The sequence below is a fragment of the Oncorhynchus keta genome, chromosome 14 (genome assembly GCF_023373465.1).
Source record: "Oncorhynchus keta strain PuntledgeMale-10-30-2019 chromosome 14, Oket_V2, whole genome shotgun sequence".
NCBI classification, from domain to species: domain Eukaryota; kingdom Metazoa; phylum Chordata; class Actinopteri; order Salmoniformes; family Salmonidae; genus Oncorhynchus; species Oncorhynchus keta.
Window position 1 is genome coordinate 48,772,920 of NC_068434.1, and position 20,427 is coordinate 48,793,346.

Below are 20,427 nucleotides of genomic sequence, written 5' to 3' on the forward strand. Positions count from 1 at the left end.
ACTGAGTTCCTAAAAAAAAAAGGCGGTTGGGGGCACCCTAGCGGCTTGGGTCCCTGCCGTTTATGCCCAGGGCCGGGACACATGGGTCCCTGCCGTTTATGCCCAGAGGGCTGCACACGCGCCCTTTCCTGCGCCCTTCATGTGCCTCTGACAAAAATGTGAAACGCAATCCTAGCCCTTGTCACAAACAGCAGTTATTTTAAAACTTCAAACTCCGCCACCTCGAGACGACCATAGCAGTAGTAACGACGCTAAGATCGACCAAACCCAACTGACGGATCTCTTCTTTAATTTAGGAATAAAACTAAAACGATCACCCGCCTCATCCAGGTTCAGTTGTTCTCCTCCTGGTGGCGCGTATCCAATGTCTATACCGGTAGTTCTCCCCGGATCGTGTTACCCTGTAACTAGGGTTTCTTTGGGTTCTCAGTTGGCAGACTCGTCGTTCAGGAGCCGGCCGCCCCGCTGTATATCTAGCTCTCGCATGCCTGGTTCTCAGTCGCAGCTGCTACCAGCTCTTCTCCCAGGCGGCCCACTGCTCTCCCTCGGATTACTGCAGCTGGTTCTCGGCTGCTCCATGGTCGCGCTCTCCTTCTCAGCTCTCTCCCTCAGCAGCTCGCCACCCATCCGAAACTCATGCCCTTTCTGGGTCGGATCTTCAGTGAGTAGCCTCAGGTTTATTATTAACATCTAACACATAATTAATAAGATGGCAGTCAATTTTTTTGACTCCATATTCTTACACTATGATAGCTAGTCGACTATATCAACAGGTTGTGTAGTGCTTATCAATTATGCAACTGTTACCCAAATCACACTCTGGTTAGGGGATTAGATCATATCCACCAGAACCAAAAGACATGGCAAAGCGATGGACTATTTGTCAGCTGTCGTGTTCTGGTGTCATATCTAGATGCTGTTTAAGAGTCCAGTGGTATTGGGTGACTTGTGTGCTGACAAGTACATTATTATTATGGGGTGACTTATATTGGTAGCCCCTACAGTTGGATACGAGCCCATTTATGAGTGAACTGGATTGGAGCACATACTGTACAGTTGAAGTCGGAAGTTTACATACACCTTAGCCAAATACATTTAAACTCAATTTTTCACAATTCCTGACATTTAATCCTAAAAATTCCCTGTTTTAGGTCAATTAGGATCACCACTTTATTTTAAGAATGTGAAATGTCAGAATAATAGTAGAGAGAATTATTTATTTCAGATTTTATTTCTTTCATCACATTCCCAGTGGGTCAGAAGTTTACATGCACTCAATTAGTATTTGGTAGCATTGCCTTTAAATTGTTTAACTTGGGACAAACATTTCGGGTGGCCTTCCACAAGCTTCCCACAATAAGTTGAGTGAATTTTGGCCCATTCCTCCTGACAGAGCTGGTGTAACGGAGTCAGGTTTGTAGGCCTCCTTGCTCACACACGCTTTTTCAGTTCTGCCCACAAATTTTCTATGGGATTGAGGTCAGGGCTTTGTGATGGCCACTCCAATACCTTGACTTTGTTGTCCTTAAGCCATTTTGCCACAACTTTGGAAGTATGCTTGGGGTCATTGTCCATTTGGAAGGTCCATTTGCAACAAAGTTTTAACTTCCTGACTGATGTCTTGAGATGTTGCTTCAATATATCCACATCATTTTCCTACCTCATGTTGCCATCTATTTTGTGAAGTGCACCAGTCCCTCCTGCAGCAAAGCACCCCGACAACATGATGCTGCAACCCCCGGTCTTCACGGTTGGGATGGTGTTCTTTGGCTTGCAAGCCTCCCCCTTTTTCCTCCAAACATAACGATGGTCATTATGGCCAAGCAGTTCTATTTTTGTTTCATCAGACCAGAGGACATTTCTACAAAAAGTACGATATTTGTCCCCGTGTGCAGTTGCAAACCGAAATCTGGCTTGTTTATGGCGGTTTTGGAGCAGTGACTTCTTCCTTGCTGAGCGGCCTTTCAGGTTATGTTGATATAGGACTCGTTTTACTGTGGCTATAGATACTTTTGTACCTGTTTCCTCCAGCATCTTCACAAGGTCCTTTGCTGTTGTTCTGTGATTGATTTGCACTTTTCGCACCAAAGTACGTTCATCTCTAGGAAACAGACCGCGTCTCCTTCCTGAGCGGTATGATGGCTGCATGGTCCCATGGTGTTTATACTTGCGTACTATTGTTTGTACAGATGAACATGGTACCTTCAGGCGTTTGGAAATTGCTCCCAAGGATGAACCAGACTTGTGGAGGTCTACACATCCTTTTCTGAGGTCTAGGCTGATTTATTTTGATTTTCCCATGATGTCAAACAAAGACGCAGTGAGTTGGAAGGTAGGCCTTGAAATACATCCACAGATACACCTCCAATTGACTCAAATTATGTCAATTAGCCTATCAAAAGCTTCTAAAGCCATGACATAATTGTCTGGAATTTTCCAAGCTGTTTAAAGGCACAGTCAACGTAGTGTATGTACACTTTGACCCACTGGAATTGTGAAACAGTGAATTATAAGAGAAATAATCTTTCTGTAAACAATTGTTGGAAAAATTACTTGTATCATGCACAAAGTAGATGTCCTAACCGACTTGCCAAAACTATCATTTGTTAACAAGAAATTTGTGGAGTGGTTGAAAAACGAGTTTTAATGACTCCAACCTAAGTGTATGTAAATTTCCGACTTCAACTGTATATCTGAAAGGACTGGGTAGAAATGTTGATATCCAAAGCTATGTCTTTATAAATCAATCACACCAAATAAGGGACTATACAATCCTTTGGCAAAATAAACTGTATTGTTATGAGTTATCAGGGTCAGGGGTAATAACCTAGTAATTTACCCCAGGAAGCACATTGTGATTAAAGTTCTTATAAAACAGGCAGTTTCTTATTGGAAAACACTGAACCAGAATTTGATATTGAATGTTTCTCGATCTAAGGTGTCCATCTTGGTCCAAGTCCGAAATGGCACCCTATTGAATAAATGGCACCCTATTTTCAATTTATCGCCCATAGAGTTTGCACTGTGTAGGGAATAGGGCCTATTCCTGACATATTGCAAACCCTATGTGCCCTGGTCAAAAGTAGTGCACTAAATTGGGACCTGGGTGCATTGTGGGGTGCAGCCCTGGTATTTCTCCATCTTGGTTTATTTAAAAAATTAAATGTAAAATAAAAATGCAGGTTTCACTTTTATTTAGTTACCACATTATTTCCATGCACCTGCAACAACTCAGATGTGCAAACTTTTACAGACACTAATGTTACCACACACTAATGTAACCACACAGTACAATTTGTTTTTGTGTTCTTATGTGGTGGAAAACCCCTTCATAAGGCAGTCCAATCTCAATATACAAAAGCTTTATTTCAGCATGCATTGGAAAACCAAATAAATTCGCTTTTTGTTTTCACAGACATCTTATACAGAAAGAAGATGGGTGGGGTGTTTCACATGCCATTCAAATGAGTCCAGTGCTTCTGCTTATCACCACAGATATTAGGTCCAGACAGAGACAAATCATATCAAGGACATGTCCACTCTCCCACACATCCTGGGATAACAGGAACCATGAATAATTGTTTTACAGAAAGTTAGAAACAGTTATAAAACAGACTACAAAAACTTACAGGGCAATTTGTAACAATCTTACAGAAATTAAGAGGAACAGGATTACCTATCTCTTCTTCAAGCCATATAAGATAACAAATGACATTTTCCTCTTTGACACCACATTATACGGGTTTCACATTGATCTATAAGGGCTTGGGGTGTTGCAGGCTTCTGTTGGCCTTTGTACAAGTCTGTTTTAATGTCCACTGGCAAATCACTCCTCACCAAAAACACAGCAACTCACTCGGCATACATAGCTTTCCTGGAACATGGGTGGGTGTAAGGGAGATAAGGCCTATTGAGCAACTAACTCTAGTTATTGTTAGGAAGTGTGGCGCAATGGCCTACAAAGGAAGATCACTGCTTTAGTTCATTATGTCAGACAACATTCACATAACCTTAAACAACATCCACACACCATGTGTGACTGACCAGCTGGATTCGGTCTTATGTAGCAACGTTTGAAATTGTGTTTTTTACATTGGATAACAGTAGAGACTGCTAGAACATGGTATATCATACACTGCAGTTGAGGAACAATTGGAAAGTCATTCTGCTTTGAAAGTTGATAAACTTGTAACCTCACTTTAGAGAAAATGGCCCTTGAATGTTTTGATATGCCTACTGGAGAGCTCTTCTTAGTCTACACCCATTCAGCATCATTCACACCCGCTTAAGCTTTAGCCCAACCCAGCTCTTTAGATATTCACATGTGAGGCCGTGTACTAAACAACCAAAGATTTCAAGACTAAAGGCTGGTTTATACTACGGGTGTGTTCGTAAATTCAATCTGGAGTGCCAGAGTGCGCTCTGGGCGTTCGTAAACTCAGCGTTGTCAGATTGTCCATTAGTAAATTCAAAGTGGTTAGCTCTCAGAGCGTTCAGAGTGCACACTGGCCACTCTGGCCGAGGAGTAGGGTTGATCCGAGCATTCGGATCTAACAACAGCAGTCAAGCACCCAAGCTAACTGGCTAACTTTGGCTAGCTGGCTAGCTACTTCCAGACACAAATGAGTGAACAGCTCACTCTTACCATTTTACTTGCTCTAGTGGAGCTGGTTAGGCTGTTTTCATGTTATCCAGAACTGTGCTGCTGGTAATAATTTATTACGCTTTTTTGCTAATGTTTACTGACACCGGCCATATTCAACGGGTGTTGAGCGTTCGTAAATTCGTCACATATTCTGCACTCTGACACACTCAGACGAGTGCTCTGAAAACGGAGTATATAGCCAGAGCGAATTTACCAGCTACTTGAGAAACAGACACTCCTCAAGTCCTCAACTGGCAGCTTTATTAAATAGTACCCGCAAAACACTAGTCTCAACATCAACAGTGAAGAGGCGACTCTGGGATGCTGGCCTAAAGCTGCCAGTTGAGGACTTGTGAGGCGTCTGTTTCTCAAACTAGACACTCTAAAGTGCTTGTCCTCTTGCTCAGTTGTGCACCGGGGGCCTCCCACTCCTCTTTCTATTCTGGTTAGAGCCAGTTTGCGCTGTTCTGTGAAGGGAGTAGTACACAGCGTCGTAGGGGATCTTCAGTTTCTTGGCAATTTCTCGCATGGAATAGACTGATGAGTTTCAGAAGAAATGTCTTTGTTTCTGTCCATTTTGAGCCTGTAATCGAACCCATAAATGCTGATGCTCCAGATACTCAACTAGTCTAAAGAAGGCCAGTTTTACAGCTTATTTAATGAGCACAACAGTTTTCTGCTGTGCTAACATAATTGCAAAAGGGTTTCTAATGATCAATTAGCCTTTTAAAATGATAAACTTGGATTAGCTAACACAACGTGCCATTGGAACGCAGGAGTGATGGTTGCTGATAATGGGTCTCTGTACGCCTATGTAGATATTCCATAAAAAATCAGCCGTTTCCAGCTACAATAGTCATTTACAACATTAACAATGTCTATATTGCCTCCCGGGTGGCGCAGTGGTTAAGGGCACTGTACTGCAGCGCCAGCTGTGCCATCAGGCTCTGTCGCCCGGGTTAGGGAGGGGTTGGCCGGTAGGGATGTCCTTGTCTCATCGCGCACCAGCGACTCCTGTGTCGGGCCGGGCGCAGTGCGCGCTAACCAAGGTTGCCAGGTGCACTGTGTTTCCTCCGACACATTGGTGCGGCTGGCTTCCGGGTTGGATGCGCGCTGTGTTAAGAAGCAGTTGGGTTGTGTATCGGAGGACGCATGACTTTCAATCTTCGTCTCTCTTGAGCCCGTACGGGAGTTGTAGCGATGAGACAAGATAGTAGCTACTAAAAACAATTGGATACCACGAAATTGGGGAGAAAATGGGGTAAAATTCATATAATTTATTTTTAAAAACAATGTCTATATTGGGGCGGCAGCGTAGCCTAGTGGTTAGAGCATTGGACTAGTAACGAGCTGACAAGGTACAAATCTGTCGTTCTGCCCCTGAACAAGGCAGTTAACACACTGTTCCTAGGCCTTCATTGAAAATAAAGGTAAAATAAAAATAAATATACTGTATTTCTGAAAAATGTGATGTGATTTTAAAATTGCTTTTCTTTAGAAAAGAAAAGGACATTTCTAAGTGACCCCAAACTTTTGGGCGGTAGTGTATGTGACAAGTGGTTGGGATACAACTGTGATATGTGGTTGTGTCACCTTTCCATCTTGATATGAATGCACGAGCTGTGGGTCGCTCTGGATGGGAGTGTCTGCTGAATGGCTAAATTGTAATGTAAATGTAGTTCTATGTATGTATACTTATGTATATTATGTATTTTTTTTGTTGTGTTTCCTGTTTGGACCCAAGGAGGAGTAGCCATTGCCTTGGCAGCAGCTAATTAGGGGTCCTAATAAATACAAAATACTTTAATGAAGACAAAAATGTGTGTGTGTGTGTGGGGAGGGGGGTTACTGTCTGTGTATGCACATGGTATACAGTATGTAACATTGCGGATTTCTGTATCTGTTTTTCTTCTTCTTCTCCAGGTGATCCTGTCAGGGATCGTTGGCCTCACAACATGGAGGAGACCCATGCTGCTGCTGGTAGGTCATATATCGCAGAACTGTTCTTTTTATACATGAGAGGGATCTGTACTTGCTTACTGTATGAGGGAACCGACCTAAGTACTGTATGAAGGCCAGGGGTATTCAACCATTTTTTCCATATTTTTGTTTGAATATCTCTAGCAACAACAGAATAAACACATTTTGAATTAAATACCTGCCAGTAGCGACTCCTGGTTGGCTAAGTAGGTGGGGGGGAGCAGAGTGCAGGCAGGTTTTTTCCAATTTCAACAGGCCACGCACATTGCTGTCAGGTGTATAAATTTGAGCACACAGCCATGCAATCTCAATAGACCAACATTGGCAGTAGAATGGCCCTTACTGAAGAGCTCAGTGACTTTCAAGGTGGCACCGTCATAGGATACCACCTATCCAACCAGTCAGTTCATCACATTTTTCCCTGCTAGAGCTCCCTGGTCAACTGTAAGTGCTGTTATTGTGAAGTGGACCCTTGCAAAATATTAAAAGGGCTCTGTACACAGGAGGACTGACCGTTCTGTGTTTTACTTTGGACCCAGATGTTTGACGACAGACTCAAGGTTGCGAGAGTACCACGTATTGAGCTTTTCTGGTGTCGAATGTGTTTTCAATCCTTCTTTTATTTATGGTTTGGTCTAGGAACAACAACAGCTCAGCCGCAAAGTGGTAGGTCACATAAGCTCACAGAATGGGACTGCCGAGTGCAGATGCGTGTAGCGCGTAAAAATCATCTGTCTTCGGTTGCAACACTCATTACCAAGATCCAAATTGCCTCTGGAAGCAACGTCAGCACAATAACTATTAGTTGGGAGCTTCATGAAATGGGTTTCCATGGCCGAGCAGCTGCACACAAGCCTAAGATCAACATGCGCAATGCAAAGCATTGGCTGGAGTGGTGCAAAGCTCGAAGCCATTGGACTCTGGAGCAGTGGAAACTCTTTCTCTGGAGTGATGAAACACGCTTCACCATCTGGCAGTCCGATGGACGAATCTGGGTTTGGAGGAGAACACTACCTGCCCGAATGCGTATTGCCAACTGTAAAGTTTGGTGGAGTATGAATAATGGTCTGGGTGTTACGACTTCTTGAAGTAGTGGGTGGAGGAGCAGGCGCAGAGAGCAGGGTAGTTCGATATGTGGATATTTATTTCCAAACAACAGAGTGTTGGTCAACGCCACACACAAGGGCGCATAAAGACCCAGTCCAAACAAACAGGACGAAACTGTTCGGAAAATAGAATCCACAAAATATACACACACCAATAACCGAAAAACAAGCCCGCACAAAAGCCGGCGGGCCTACCGGGTTTAAATAGCCCAAAACAAAAACCCAAACAAGAAACAGGTGAAACTAATCAGACAACACCAAATGAAACAGAAAAGGGGATCGGGGGCAGCTAGTAGGCCGGCGACGACAACCGCCGAGCGCCGCCCGAACAGGAAGAGGCACCATCTTCGGCGGGATTCGTGACACTGGGGCTGTTTACCATGGTTTGGGCTAGGCCTCTTAGTTCCAGTGAAGGGACATTTTTGCGCTACAGCATACAATGACATTCTAGAAAATTCTGTGCTTCCAATTTTGTGGCAACAGTTTGGGAAAGGCCCTTTCCTGTTTCAGCATGGCAATGCCACCGTCTACAAAGCGAGGTCCATACAGAAATAATTTGTCAAGATTGGTGTGGAAGAACTTGACTGGCTGCACAGAGCCCTGACCTCAACCCATCAAACACCTTTGGGATGAATTGGAACGCCGACTGCGAGCCAGGCCTAGTCGCCCAACATCACTGCCAAACCTCACCAATGCTCTTGTGGCTGAATTGAAGCAAGTCCCCGCAGCAATGTTCCAACGTCTAGTGGAAAGCCTTCCCAGAAGAGTGGAGGCTATTATAGCACCAAAGGGGGGGGGCAACTCTATATTAATGCCCATGATTTTGACAAGCATTAGGCTAGACGCATTGAACACACACTATCCATACAACTCCATCAAGTATAGGTCTAATCAATGTAAACTGAATATTAATATGCCTATAATAATGATTTATTTAATTCATAGAGGGCTTTAGACTTGAGGTTTTAGACTAAATTACCTCATGCCTGTCATTGATTTCCACCACTAACAACACCTCTTCTGGTTCCAGCTGCGTCAGTGTACTTGGCACAGAGCAATGGCGCGGAGTCTCGTACCTTGGACAAAACATCCATAAAGCATTTGATGGCATCCTGTGCATCAATGCTTCTTTTATGCAGGTGCTCAAAAAGAATGTCCACTGTGCTGGAACAAATCAAGGAAAAAAAGAAAATCCTTTAACATCGTCGAGAATCCCTTGGCTTCCCTGTCAGTGATGTTGTCAAAGTCATCAGAGGCTAGAGTGATTTCTAAGCACTCCAATAGTTCACCTGTATTTTCATGCACGGTGTTTACAACACGGCTCTGGAAATTCCAGCCCGTCTGGGATGCGCGGGGGAGCCTGCGTACCACTGTGCTGTCCAACACATTTATTTTGTTGGATCGTGAGAAGCAGGTTGAGCGCCTCCTTAAATCTGAGAAAAATACACAAGCATGTGTCACGGCTGATGCTGCTTGTTGGGCATTCAGGTATATGTCTTGAACCTTCTTACTAATGCGACCAGTTGAACCGCGCATCACGCTTTCCCCATCATATGTTTGACCAATATGATTTATCTTGTCTACTTCTTGCTCTGGAAAAAGTAGGCCCAGATTTTAAAGGAGAGCCCTGCTGATGGTGTCTGCATTAGGGCCTCCTTCCAATTTCACAAATCCCCAATATCTCTCTTGCACAGTTTTGGCTGCATCAATGTAGCGGCAAATGATGGCAAGCATCACATAGGTTGTCTCATTCGCTTGTATGGCCATAAAGTCAGTGTTCTGTAACTCCTGTACAATGTGCTCTTTCTTGCATTGTGGAGAGCCTACAGTCTAGTAGCTCTTGCGACGTGCCTTTTAAAAACCAATAGCGGTGTCCAAGTGCTCGTTCATTGCAGTGTCCAGTGATGACACAAAATCAATCAAGTCCCCTAAACACTCCTGGGTTCTCGAATACTTGTGTTTTATCTTGTCCCCTTAGTGCTAGCTCAAATGCACCAAAGAATTTGACTCGGTCAATTAGCTTAGATAAAATGTAGTAATTTTTTTTCCGCACAGTTTTGCGAGCTGGGCAGCCAAACAGCCATGCTTTATTTTCATACCAGGTCCACGAGAAGGTTTGATTGAGAAATTGCTGGATGAAGATGTCTGGTTTATCAGGTCCAAAATGCTTTATTTGCAATTATTTGGAAGGGTCAGCCTTTCAAATTCTGCTTTTAGAAGTGATTCCACAGTGTTAAGTGACAGAGCTGGTGTCACTTTTGCAGCCACAATAATGACACGGTTAGTTTATTACAAGTCAAGTACAATTTGCTCTTTACCGCCATCTGTTGACTACCGGGAGATCCAGGAGATCTGAGCTCAAATTTCAATGCCACAGGACCATCCATTTGCTTTGTGCGGTTAAAATTAATGTGATGAAATCCTTCAATCTCATTGGTGCCGTCCTCCCTTATAGAAAATAGCTGGCAAAATAACCCAAGCACTGGGTGCACAGCCCGTGTGCTCGGAGCTGCTGCTGGCAGAATAGTAAGTAACTGAACAGCTTTGTTTTGAACAATATTTTGTTTTTACAGAACAATGTACACACATTTACCACACTTTTATGAGCATTAATCCATGAATTACGCTGAACAAAAATGTAATCGCAACAAGCAACCATTTCAAAGGTTTTACTGGGTTACAGTTCATATAAGGAAATCGGTCAATTGAAATAAATTCATTAGGCCCTAATCTATGGATTTCACATGACTGGGAATACAGATATCCAACGGTTGGTCTCAGATACTGTACCTTAAAAAAAGGTAGATGCTTGGATCAGAAAATCAGTCAGTATCTGGTGTGACCACCATCAGCTGCCTTATGCAGCACTGTTGATTGTGGCCTGTGGAATGTTGTCCGACTTCAATGACTGTGCGAAGTTACTGGATATTGGCGGGAACTGGAACACACTGTTGTACAGGTTGATCCAGAGCATCCCAACAAGCTCAATGGGTGACATGTCTGGTGATATGCAGGCCATGGAAGAACTGGGACATTTTCAGCTTCCAGGAATTGTGTACAGATCCTTGTGACATGGATGCCGTGCATTGTTGCCTTATGCAGCACTGTTGATTGTGGCCTGTGGAATTTTGTCCTCATGCTGAAACTTGAGGTGATGACGTCGGATGAATGTCATAACAATGGGCCTCAGGATCTCGTCACAGTGTCTTGGTGCATTCAAATTGCCATCGATAAAATGCAACTGTGTTAGTTGTCCGTAGTTTATGCTTGCCAATGCCATAAACCTACCGCCTCCAAGCGGCTCTCTGTTCACAACGTTGACATCAGCAAACCACTCGCCCACACGACGCCATACAGGCTGTCTGCCATCTGCCCGGTACAGTTGAACCGGGATTCATCCGTGAAGAGCACACTTCTCCAGCGTACCAGTAGCCATCGAAGAATAGCATTTGCCCACTGAATTCGGTTACGATGCCGAACTGCAGTCAGGTCAAGATCTTGGTGAGGACGACAAGTGTGTAGATGAGCTTCTCTGATACAGTTTCTGCAGGAGTTCTTCGGTGGTGCAAACCCACAGGTTCATCAGCTGTCTGGGTGGCTGGTCTCAGATCATCCGGAAGGTGAAGAAGCCAGATGTGGAGGCCCTGGGCTGGCAGGGTTACACGTGGTCTGTAGTTGTGAAGCCGCTTGGACGTACTGCCAAATTCTCTAAATTGCAAGCTCCCTCAAAACTTCAGACATATGTGGCATTGTGTTGTGTGACAAAACTTCACATTTTAGAAGGCCCTTTTATTGTCCCCAGCACAAGGTGCACCTGTGTAAATATAATTATTTTTAATCAGCTTCTTGATATGCCAAACCTGTCAGGTGGATGGATTATCTTGGAAACGGAGAGATTAACAGGGATGTAAACAAATTTCTGCATAGAATTTGAAAAAAAAAGTTGTGCGTATGGAAAATGTCTGATATTTTATTTCAGCTCATGAAAAGTGAGACCAACACTACATGTTGCGTTTATATTTTTGTTCAGTGTATATATTTTTTGAAAAATCTGCTCTTTTCATTTTTTTCCTTCCAAAGGTGAGGCGCCACCCCTAACGCCCTAATTAGCAGGTCGCCATTGATACCTACTACAGTAGAAAAGAGCAGAAAATATTATTTTTAATGATGTCAACTTTATTTATCAACTCCTAATATTGAGCTAATTACAGTCATTGGAGCATATTACACTCACTGGAGTATCTGACATAGAGTGGTTATTCCTTTAAAAGTTGCGTCATACTGCAGAACAGCTTGCGGGCTGCCACAAAATTCTAACATGTCAGCCATTGTTGCCATTAATGCTAGTTAGTGCTAGTTTGACCATCAGAGGGCATCTTTGAGAAGTATTTGACAGTTTTTAAATTTTGACTGTTAGGGTGGCACATTTTGGGGGATATTCAGAGGTGGAAACTTTCCGTGGGAATTAATATTAATACCAGATAAATGTAGATGTTTTTTAAATTGGATATATTTACCATATATGGAGAAAGAAACAAACCTTTCACCTTATCGTAAGTAGGCATAATTGCAAATGATTAAGTCCTTCCAATAGAAACAAAATGTTACGAATTTAACTTTTAATGAAATGTCACATCAAAAGAAAGAGAATATTGAATGATCCCCATCACATCTCCAAAAAAACATTTTTAACATACCTCTGTAAAATGATAGTGTTTGAGCTAAAGCTTTGGTTGTCTTCCTCCCAGGCTTGCATGTCTTCTCCCTGGACCTCTTCAATGTCCACATCTTGAACATCAGACTCTGAGGCCTCATCTTCACTGTCACTTTCCAACCCTGTTGAGGATGGCTCGTTGTCAGGCTCAGAAAGCCTCAAATTTGCCCGGATGGCCCCCAATTTCTCAACCCTTTTGGTCAGCCTGTTGCATGCTTTGGTGTGTGTGTTCCCAAACAATGACCAGTTGCGCTCTGAGGCAGCTGATGTTGGTGGGAGGGTGATGGAGGCAACAGGGGAAAGAGCCTCAGATCCACAAAGTCCCTTCCATCAGGTGGCTGATGAGATATGTTGGCACGACTGCCATATTTCATCTCCATCCCAAAGCCCTTGTTTGGAAGTGTACTTCCACAGACTGCCAAGAAACGTGCCCTCATCCAGGCCAAGGTGGCGAGACACGGTAGTGATGACACCATAAGCCTTTTTGATCTCTACACCAGACAGGATGCTCTTGCCAGCATACTTGGGGTCCAACATGTACATTGCGGCGTGTATGGGCTTCAGGCAGAAGTCTTCACGCTTTTTGATGCATTCCAGAACTGTAGAATCTGAACATCAGACAGGATGGGATTGTCTCCCTCAGTCCGTGCAATAGCCAAAGGTTTCAGGAGTTTCAGGCTGCTTACCACTCTCTCCCAAAATACATAATCCAGGAGGATCCTCTTGATGGGGCTGTCTATATCAGCAGACTGTGATATGGGCATTTCTTGGAGAGACTCCTTCCACTCCAGGAGATGGTCAAACATGATGACAACACCACCCCAACGGGTGTTGCTGGGCAGCTTCAATGTGGTGCTCTTATTCTTCTCACTTTTCTTGGTGAGGTAGATTCCTGCTATAACTTGATGACCCTTCACATACCTAACCATTTTGTAGAGTGTATCCATTGTTTTCAGTGTCATGATGTCATTGAGGAGCAGATCCAATGAATGAGCAGCACAGCCAATGGGTGTGGTGTGAGGGTAGGACTCCTCCACTTTTGACCAAGCAGCCTTCATGTTCACAGCATTGTCTGTCACCAGTGGAAATACCTTCTGTGGTCCAAGGTCATTGATGACTGCCTTCAGCTCATCTGCAATGTAGAGACCAGTGTGTCTGTTGTCCCATGTGTCTGTGCTCTTGTAGAATACTGGTTGAGGGGTGGAGATGTAGTTAATTATACCTTACCCACGAACATTCAACCACCCATCAGAGATAATTGCAAAACAGTCTGCTTTCTCTATGATTTGCTTGCCCTTCACTTGAACTCTACATCCAGAAAATGAGTAGATCAAGCATGTCTGGTTGGATGGGTGTATACTGGGCGAAGAATATTCAGAAATCTCTTCCAATAAACATTGCCTGTGAGCATCAGAGGTGAACCAGTTGCATACACAGCTCAAGCAAGACATTCATCAGCATTTCTCTGACTACGTTCCTCCATTGAGTAAAAAGAGTAAAAAAGAAAATCTGATTCCAGGAGGACCATGAGCTGTTGCTATCGATGAGATGTCTGATTCATCATTTTCACCTCGAATGGAAGTAAAGGGACTTTTGTCAGAGGTTGCTTGTTGTGAGTGCTGAGAGAATTTTTATGGACTTGGCATCTTTGTTGCATTCTTCACATATGATTTGGCACAGTATTTGCAAATGTACACAGCTTTTCTTTCTACATTAGCTGCAGTGAAATGTCTCCACACAGATCGCGCCCGTGGCATTTTCCTTTAAAGATTAATAACAACAACAAAAAAAGTTTTTTATAAACACACATGTAATTCAATGTACAGATAATTAGTTAAGCAGTTAGATTAAGCAACTCCTTTGTAAGATAAATGTTTTTTCTTAATGAAACATGAATTAACACTTAGTTAGCAGGCTCAAGCAAGCTAAAACCCATATGGTAGCAAAAACTAACTAGCAGAAACTGTTAACAAGTTAGAAATTATTTAAACACACTTTGCTGTAAGCTACTATTTAGTAGTTAACAAAAAATGATGTCAGAAAATATTTACCCCACCCAGTATTGTAATCAAAACTTACCAGAAAGCATGTAGTCCTTGGCTCAGACAGTGTAGTAGTGTGGGCTCAATATCATCTCATTTGTGTGCAAGATCTTGAGAATCAGCTGTACATGTGAAGGAAGAGTGCACTGCACATGCAATGAAAGAATGCACTGTGCATGCAGGGGGTTGCAATTCCATTTTCCATTCCATGTTTTCTTTTTTTTCTACTGTATTATTGACTGTATGTTTTGTTCATTCCATGTGTAACTCTGTGTTGTTGTATGTGTCGAACTGCTATGCTTTATCTTGGCCAGGATGCAGTTGCAAATGAGAACTTGTTCTCAACTAGCTTACCTGGTTAAATAAAGGTGAAATAAAAAAATTAAAATTAAATTGGGGATAGTGTTACACGGAGTGGAACAGGGGAATCCAAGAGCAGACACAGACGAGGACACTGGAATGAAGTAACCAAGGTATTTATTGAAACACAGGGAGAAGATGGAGTGCAGGTCAGGGGAAGCTCAGGCGGGTTGCAGGAAACCAAATGCGGAGGCTGAGGCTGGAGCGAGAGGGGTTGGGACAGGGTAAGCAGGTCTGGAGGGGAATCCAAGGAACTAGTAGAGTGGGGAATCCAGGACATAGTTGCAGGATGACGAGACAGGGACCAGAGACATTTCGGGCAGAACTGTAACAGAGAGGAAAACAGCGTCAGGCAAGGAAAACAGGCACATCAGGATCTGAATAGAAACAAACGGCTAGAAACATTGACTGATCAGAGATTACGTTCTGGCAGCGCGGAAGTTGCAGGGCTGAGTATTTAGTAGAGGTCTTGATTATGGAACAGGTTGCAGCTGGTGGGGATCTGCTATGACTCCAGCACACCTGTCTCTGCCCACACACACACACACACACACACACACACACACACACACACACACACACACACACACACACACACACACACACACACACACACACACACACACACACACACACACACACACACACACACACACGATAACATACGCACTATACATAGACATGGATTTAGTACTGTGGATATGTGGTAGTGGTGGGGTAGGGGCCTGAGGGCACACAGTGTGTTGTGAAATCTGGGAATGTATTGTAACGAGAGAGAGGAAAAGAGCACTGGGGGAGGCGGCAGGACATGGAGATACAGGATGAGCAGTAGAGGGCGTTGCATGAGCAGATGTGACAGATAGTTTAACTAAAATATGCCACAAAACCTAAAATTACCATGTGTATCCCACAAAAAAGGTTCACAGCTATAAGCTAACTTTTTTGATGACATTTAGCAAAATTCCCAATTTTCTTGAAAGTGTTCGACTATATGGGATCTTTTTTTATTATGTATTTAGCTTAATTAATTTGATAAATATGATCGGGTTTCTATTCCATGAAAAACGAAAATATTTTTTTTACTGTAGCTGTTTTTAGCATAACTTACTTATTGGCATAAAGGCCTACTTCAGTATACAGTGTATCATTCAATCATACAATAATTTGTGCATGTCAATCAATACAAGTCATCCATGTCTTTAAATACAGTCAAGCATTTTAGTTGTAAAACTAATAACATAGGGAGCGTAATAACAAAGGGAGCGTGAAAAAGCACCCGCAAGTACCAGTCACGGCAAATGGCAAATACCTCTGCCTGCTGGTAAGCTTTCTTGACTTGACATACAGTGCATTCAGAACGTATTCAGACCCCTTCCTTTTTTCCCACATTTTGTTATGTTACAGGCTTATTCTGAAATTGATATTTTTTTCTCATCAATCTACACACAAAAAAACTGGTTTTTAGAAATGTTTGCAAATGTATTAAAAATAAAAAAAACAGAAAGTATTTACATAAGTATTCAGACCCTTTGCTATGAGACTCGAAATTGAGCTCAGGTGCATCCTGTTTCCATTCATCATGCTTCAGATGTTTCTACAACTTGATTGGAGTCCACCAGTGGAAAATTCAATTGATTGGACATGATTTGGAAAGGCAAACACCTGTCTGAGCCCCTCAGCCCAGAGCCGCCAGAGCCCCTCAGCCCAGAGCCTCCCCTTCCCCTCAGCCAAGAGCCCCTGCCCCTCAGCCAAGAGCCCCTGCCCCTCTGTCCCGAGCTGCCGCCCCTCTGTTCCGAGCTGCCGCCCCTCTGTCCCGAGCTGCCGCCCCTCTGTCCCGAGCATGCGCAGACAAGCTGGCAGGTGTAATTACGGACATATTCAATCAATCCTTATCCCAGTATGCTGTTCCCACATGCTTCAAGAGGGCCACCATTTTTCCTGTTCCCAAGAAAGCTAAGGTAACTGAGCTAAATGACTACCGCCCGGTAGCACTCACTTCCGTCATCATGAAGTGCTTTGAGAGACTAGTCAAGAACCATATCACCTCCACCCTACCTGACACCCTAGACCCACTCCTATTTGCATACCGCCCCAATTGGTCCACAGATGACGCAATCACACTGCACACTGCCCTAACCCATCTGGACAAGAGGAATGAATACCTATGTAAGAATGCTGTTCATCGACTACAGCTCAGCATTTAACACCATAGTACCCTCCAAACTCGTCATTAAGACCCTGGGTCTCGACCCCGCCCTGTGCAACTGGGTCCTGGACTTTCTGATTGGCCGCCCCCAGGGGGTGAGGGTAGGTAACAACATCTCCACCCCGCTGATCCTCAACACTGGGGCCCCACAAGTGTGCGTTCTCAGCCCTCTCCTGTACTCCCTGTTCACCCATGACTGCGTGGCCATGCACGCCTCCAACTTAATAATCAAGTTTGCAGACGACACTGCAGTGGTAGGCTTGATTACCAACAACAATGAGTCGGCCTACAGGGAGGAGGTGAGGGCCCTTGGAAAACAGCTTCTATCTCAAGGCCATCAGACTGTTAAACAGCCATTACTAACATTGAGGGGCTGCTGCCAACATACTGACTCAACTCTAGCCACTTTAATAATGGAACAATTGATGTAATAAATGTATCACTAGCCACTTTAAACACGGCACTTTAAATAAAGTTTACATACCCTACATTACTCATCTCATATGTATATACTGTACTCTATACCATCTACTGCATCTTGCCTATGCCATTCGACCATCACTCATTCATATATTTTTATGTACATATTCTTATTCATTCCTTTACACTTGTGTGTATAAGGTAGTTGTTGTGAAATTGTTAGGTTAGATTACTTTTTAGATATTACTGCATGGTCGGAACTAGAAGCACAAGCATTTCGCTACATTCGCATTAACATCTGCTAACCATGTGTATGTGACAAATAAAATTTGATTTGATATGAGTATCCGGATATCCTGCCGTTTGCACAGTTAGATAGGGTGGCAGCGTAGCCTAGTGGTTAGAGCGTTGGACTAGTAACCGGAAGGTTGCGAGTTCAAACCCCCGAGCTGACAAGGTACAAATCTGTCGTTCTGCCCCTGAACAGGCAGTTAACCCACTGTTCCCAGGCCGTCATTGAAAATAAGAATATGACTTGCCTGGTTAAATAAAGGTAAAATAAAAATAAAATAAAAAAGATGGTACAATGATTCTCTACGCTGTACTGCTTTTGCTTGTTTTATCACATAAACTGAAATTATGCGAACTATTCGAATTTTAGCAACCAGGAAATAGTGGAGCGATTTTTGCATTGTGCACCTTTAGTGCAACAGATTAACATCAATAATGTATCTTCAGACATAGCCTACCCCTTGGGGAACACTCTTATTAGTGTAAAGGGGGTCTTAGTCTTAATCCCCTCAATTTGTTCAAAACGTGACTTCAGGAAACTGGAAGAGTGAGTGTTCAGTTGGAACTGGGGAGTTGGCGCTTGCCTGAGAGTGAAATCTGGAGTCGAGCTGTCTGTCCTGCAAGCTGTGTATTTGTGTGTGTGTGTGTGTGTCCTGTGTGAGAGTGTGAGAGCGGACACACTGACTGAGTTAGGACAAATTAGTGACTGTATCCTCCCCGTCACAAAGAATACACAGAGCCCCACCTCTGACCTGAGTGATCTCCATGGCCGCGGTCGCTAGACAGAAAGGGACAGACACAGAGAGACAGACAGCGGTCACCATGCGTCCCAGTCTTAGCTCCAGTATAAATACCCCTCTCCCTCACTGTGAGAGGCAGTGGGGGGCTGGATTTGGCCCATCCCCTCCCTTATGCCCGAGACCGCCAGGCGACCGACACGATTTTGCTGCTTGAGGCACGCTTAAAATAGTCCGATCTTTTCCGAGACCACCTATTTGTGTAAGCTTTGAAAAGGGGTCATTTTCATATTGATTGACATATCCTTGGCTGTTCTGAATTACATGCACTATAAACCAACACTCACATCAAGTCAGTCTAATAGTAGTATAGTTAAATTACCCATTGTATATTCCATGATGTCAGCTATCAACAAACAGGTATTGGTCTGTTTTCCCTCCTCTCCTTCTTCTTTCTGTCTTTTTTTCAATAACAGTGTTTATATGACTCATTTTTTCTGTCATCTTTTCTATCTGTAATTTCGTCTTGTGTTTTAATCATTCGTGTTTTATTTGTTTTTACCATTGAGGACCACTTTGAAAACAATAATTTTATGTGATTTCCTCTGGGAATACATTGTTTATCTTGTTGTACATTATATGTATTTTACCCAAATAAATTCAGTTCAATTACAGTGCCTTCAGAAAGTATTCACACCCCTTGACTTTTTCGACATTTTGTTGTGTTACAAAGTGGGATTAAAATGGATTTAATTGTATTTTTTGTCAACGATATACACAAAATACTCTTATGTCAAAGTGGAAGAAAAATTGTAATATCTATAAAACATTTATGAAAAATAAAACAATATTATATCTTGATTAGATAAGTATTCAACCCCTGAGTAAATACATAGAATCACCTTTGGCAGCGGTTACAGGGTCTTTCTGGGTAAATCTCTAAGAGCTTTCCACACCTGGATTGTACAACATTTGTCCATTATTATTTTCTAAATTCTTCAAGCTTTCTTAAATTGGCTGGTGATCATTGCTAGACAACCATTTTCAGGTTTTGTCATAGATTTTAAAGCAGATTTAAGTCAAAACTGTAACTCTGCCACTCAGGAACATTCACTGTTTTCTTGGCCAGCAACTCCAATGTAGATTTGGCCTTGTGTTTTAGGTTATTGTACAGCTGAAAGGTAAATGCATCTACCACTGTCTGGTGGACAGCAGACTGAACCAGGTTTCCCTGCAGGATTTTGCCTATGCTTAGCTCCATTACGTTTATTTTTTATCCTGAAAAGCTCCCTAGTCCTTAAGGATTACAAGCAAACCCAAAACATGATGCAGCCCACCACTATGCTTGAAGATGTGGAGAGTGGTACTCAGTAATGTGTTGTATTGGATTTGCCCCAAACATAAGACTTTGTATTCAGGATAAAAAAGTGAATTGCTTTGCGACATTTTTTGCAGTATTATTTGAGTGCCTTGTTGCAAAGAGGATGTGTGTTTTGGAATATGTTTATTCTGTACAGGCTTCCTAACTACAATGTTGTTGATCCATCCTCAGTTTTCTCTGTTATTTAGGCTTCCCATAAGAAAGGGGTTGAAGATGTATTTCATATTTTCAGTTGTAATTCATTTGTAAAAAATTAAAACATAATTCCACTTCGACATTAAGGGGTATTTTTTTAGGCCAGTGACCCAAAAAATCTCAAGTGTGTCCTTTTTAAATTCAGGCTATAACACAACAAAATGTGGAAAAAGTATGGGGCCAGCTATGAGAGCCTTTCTCTTTCGTCATAAACAGTTTTTCTTTCAACTTCCCTTTCTTCCCTCTCTCTATATTATGGTTCTGTATTATTTGAGGATTTAGTTTTAATATGCTCTCTGATTTGGACTATTTTCCTATTAGGCTGTGTGATATGTTTTGCCAATATCTCC

The 20,427-nt window shown here is 42.9% G+C and overlaps 1 protein-coding gene across 1 annotated transcript in view; it reads left to right on the forward strand.

The window, feature by feature from the left end:
- Nucleotides 1-20,427, forward strand: part of LOC118393559 (endosomal transmembrane epsin interactor 1) — a 69,994-nt gene continuing 49,567 nt past the window's right edge. The window contains exons 1-2 of the mRNA XM_035786324.2: nucleotides 1-661; nucleotides 6,569-6,625. Of these exons, the coding sequence (XP_035642217.1) occupies nucleotides 365-661; nucleotides 6,569-6,625 (354 nt within the window). The 5' untranslated portion in view covers nucleotides 1-364. The remainder of the gene's footprint in view (nucleotides 662-6,568; nucleotides 6,626-20,427) is intronic.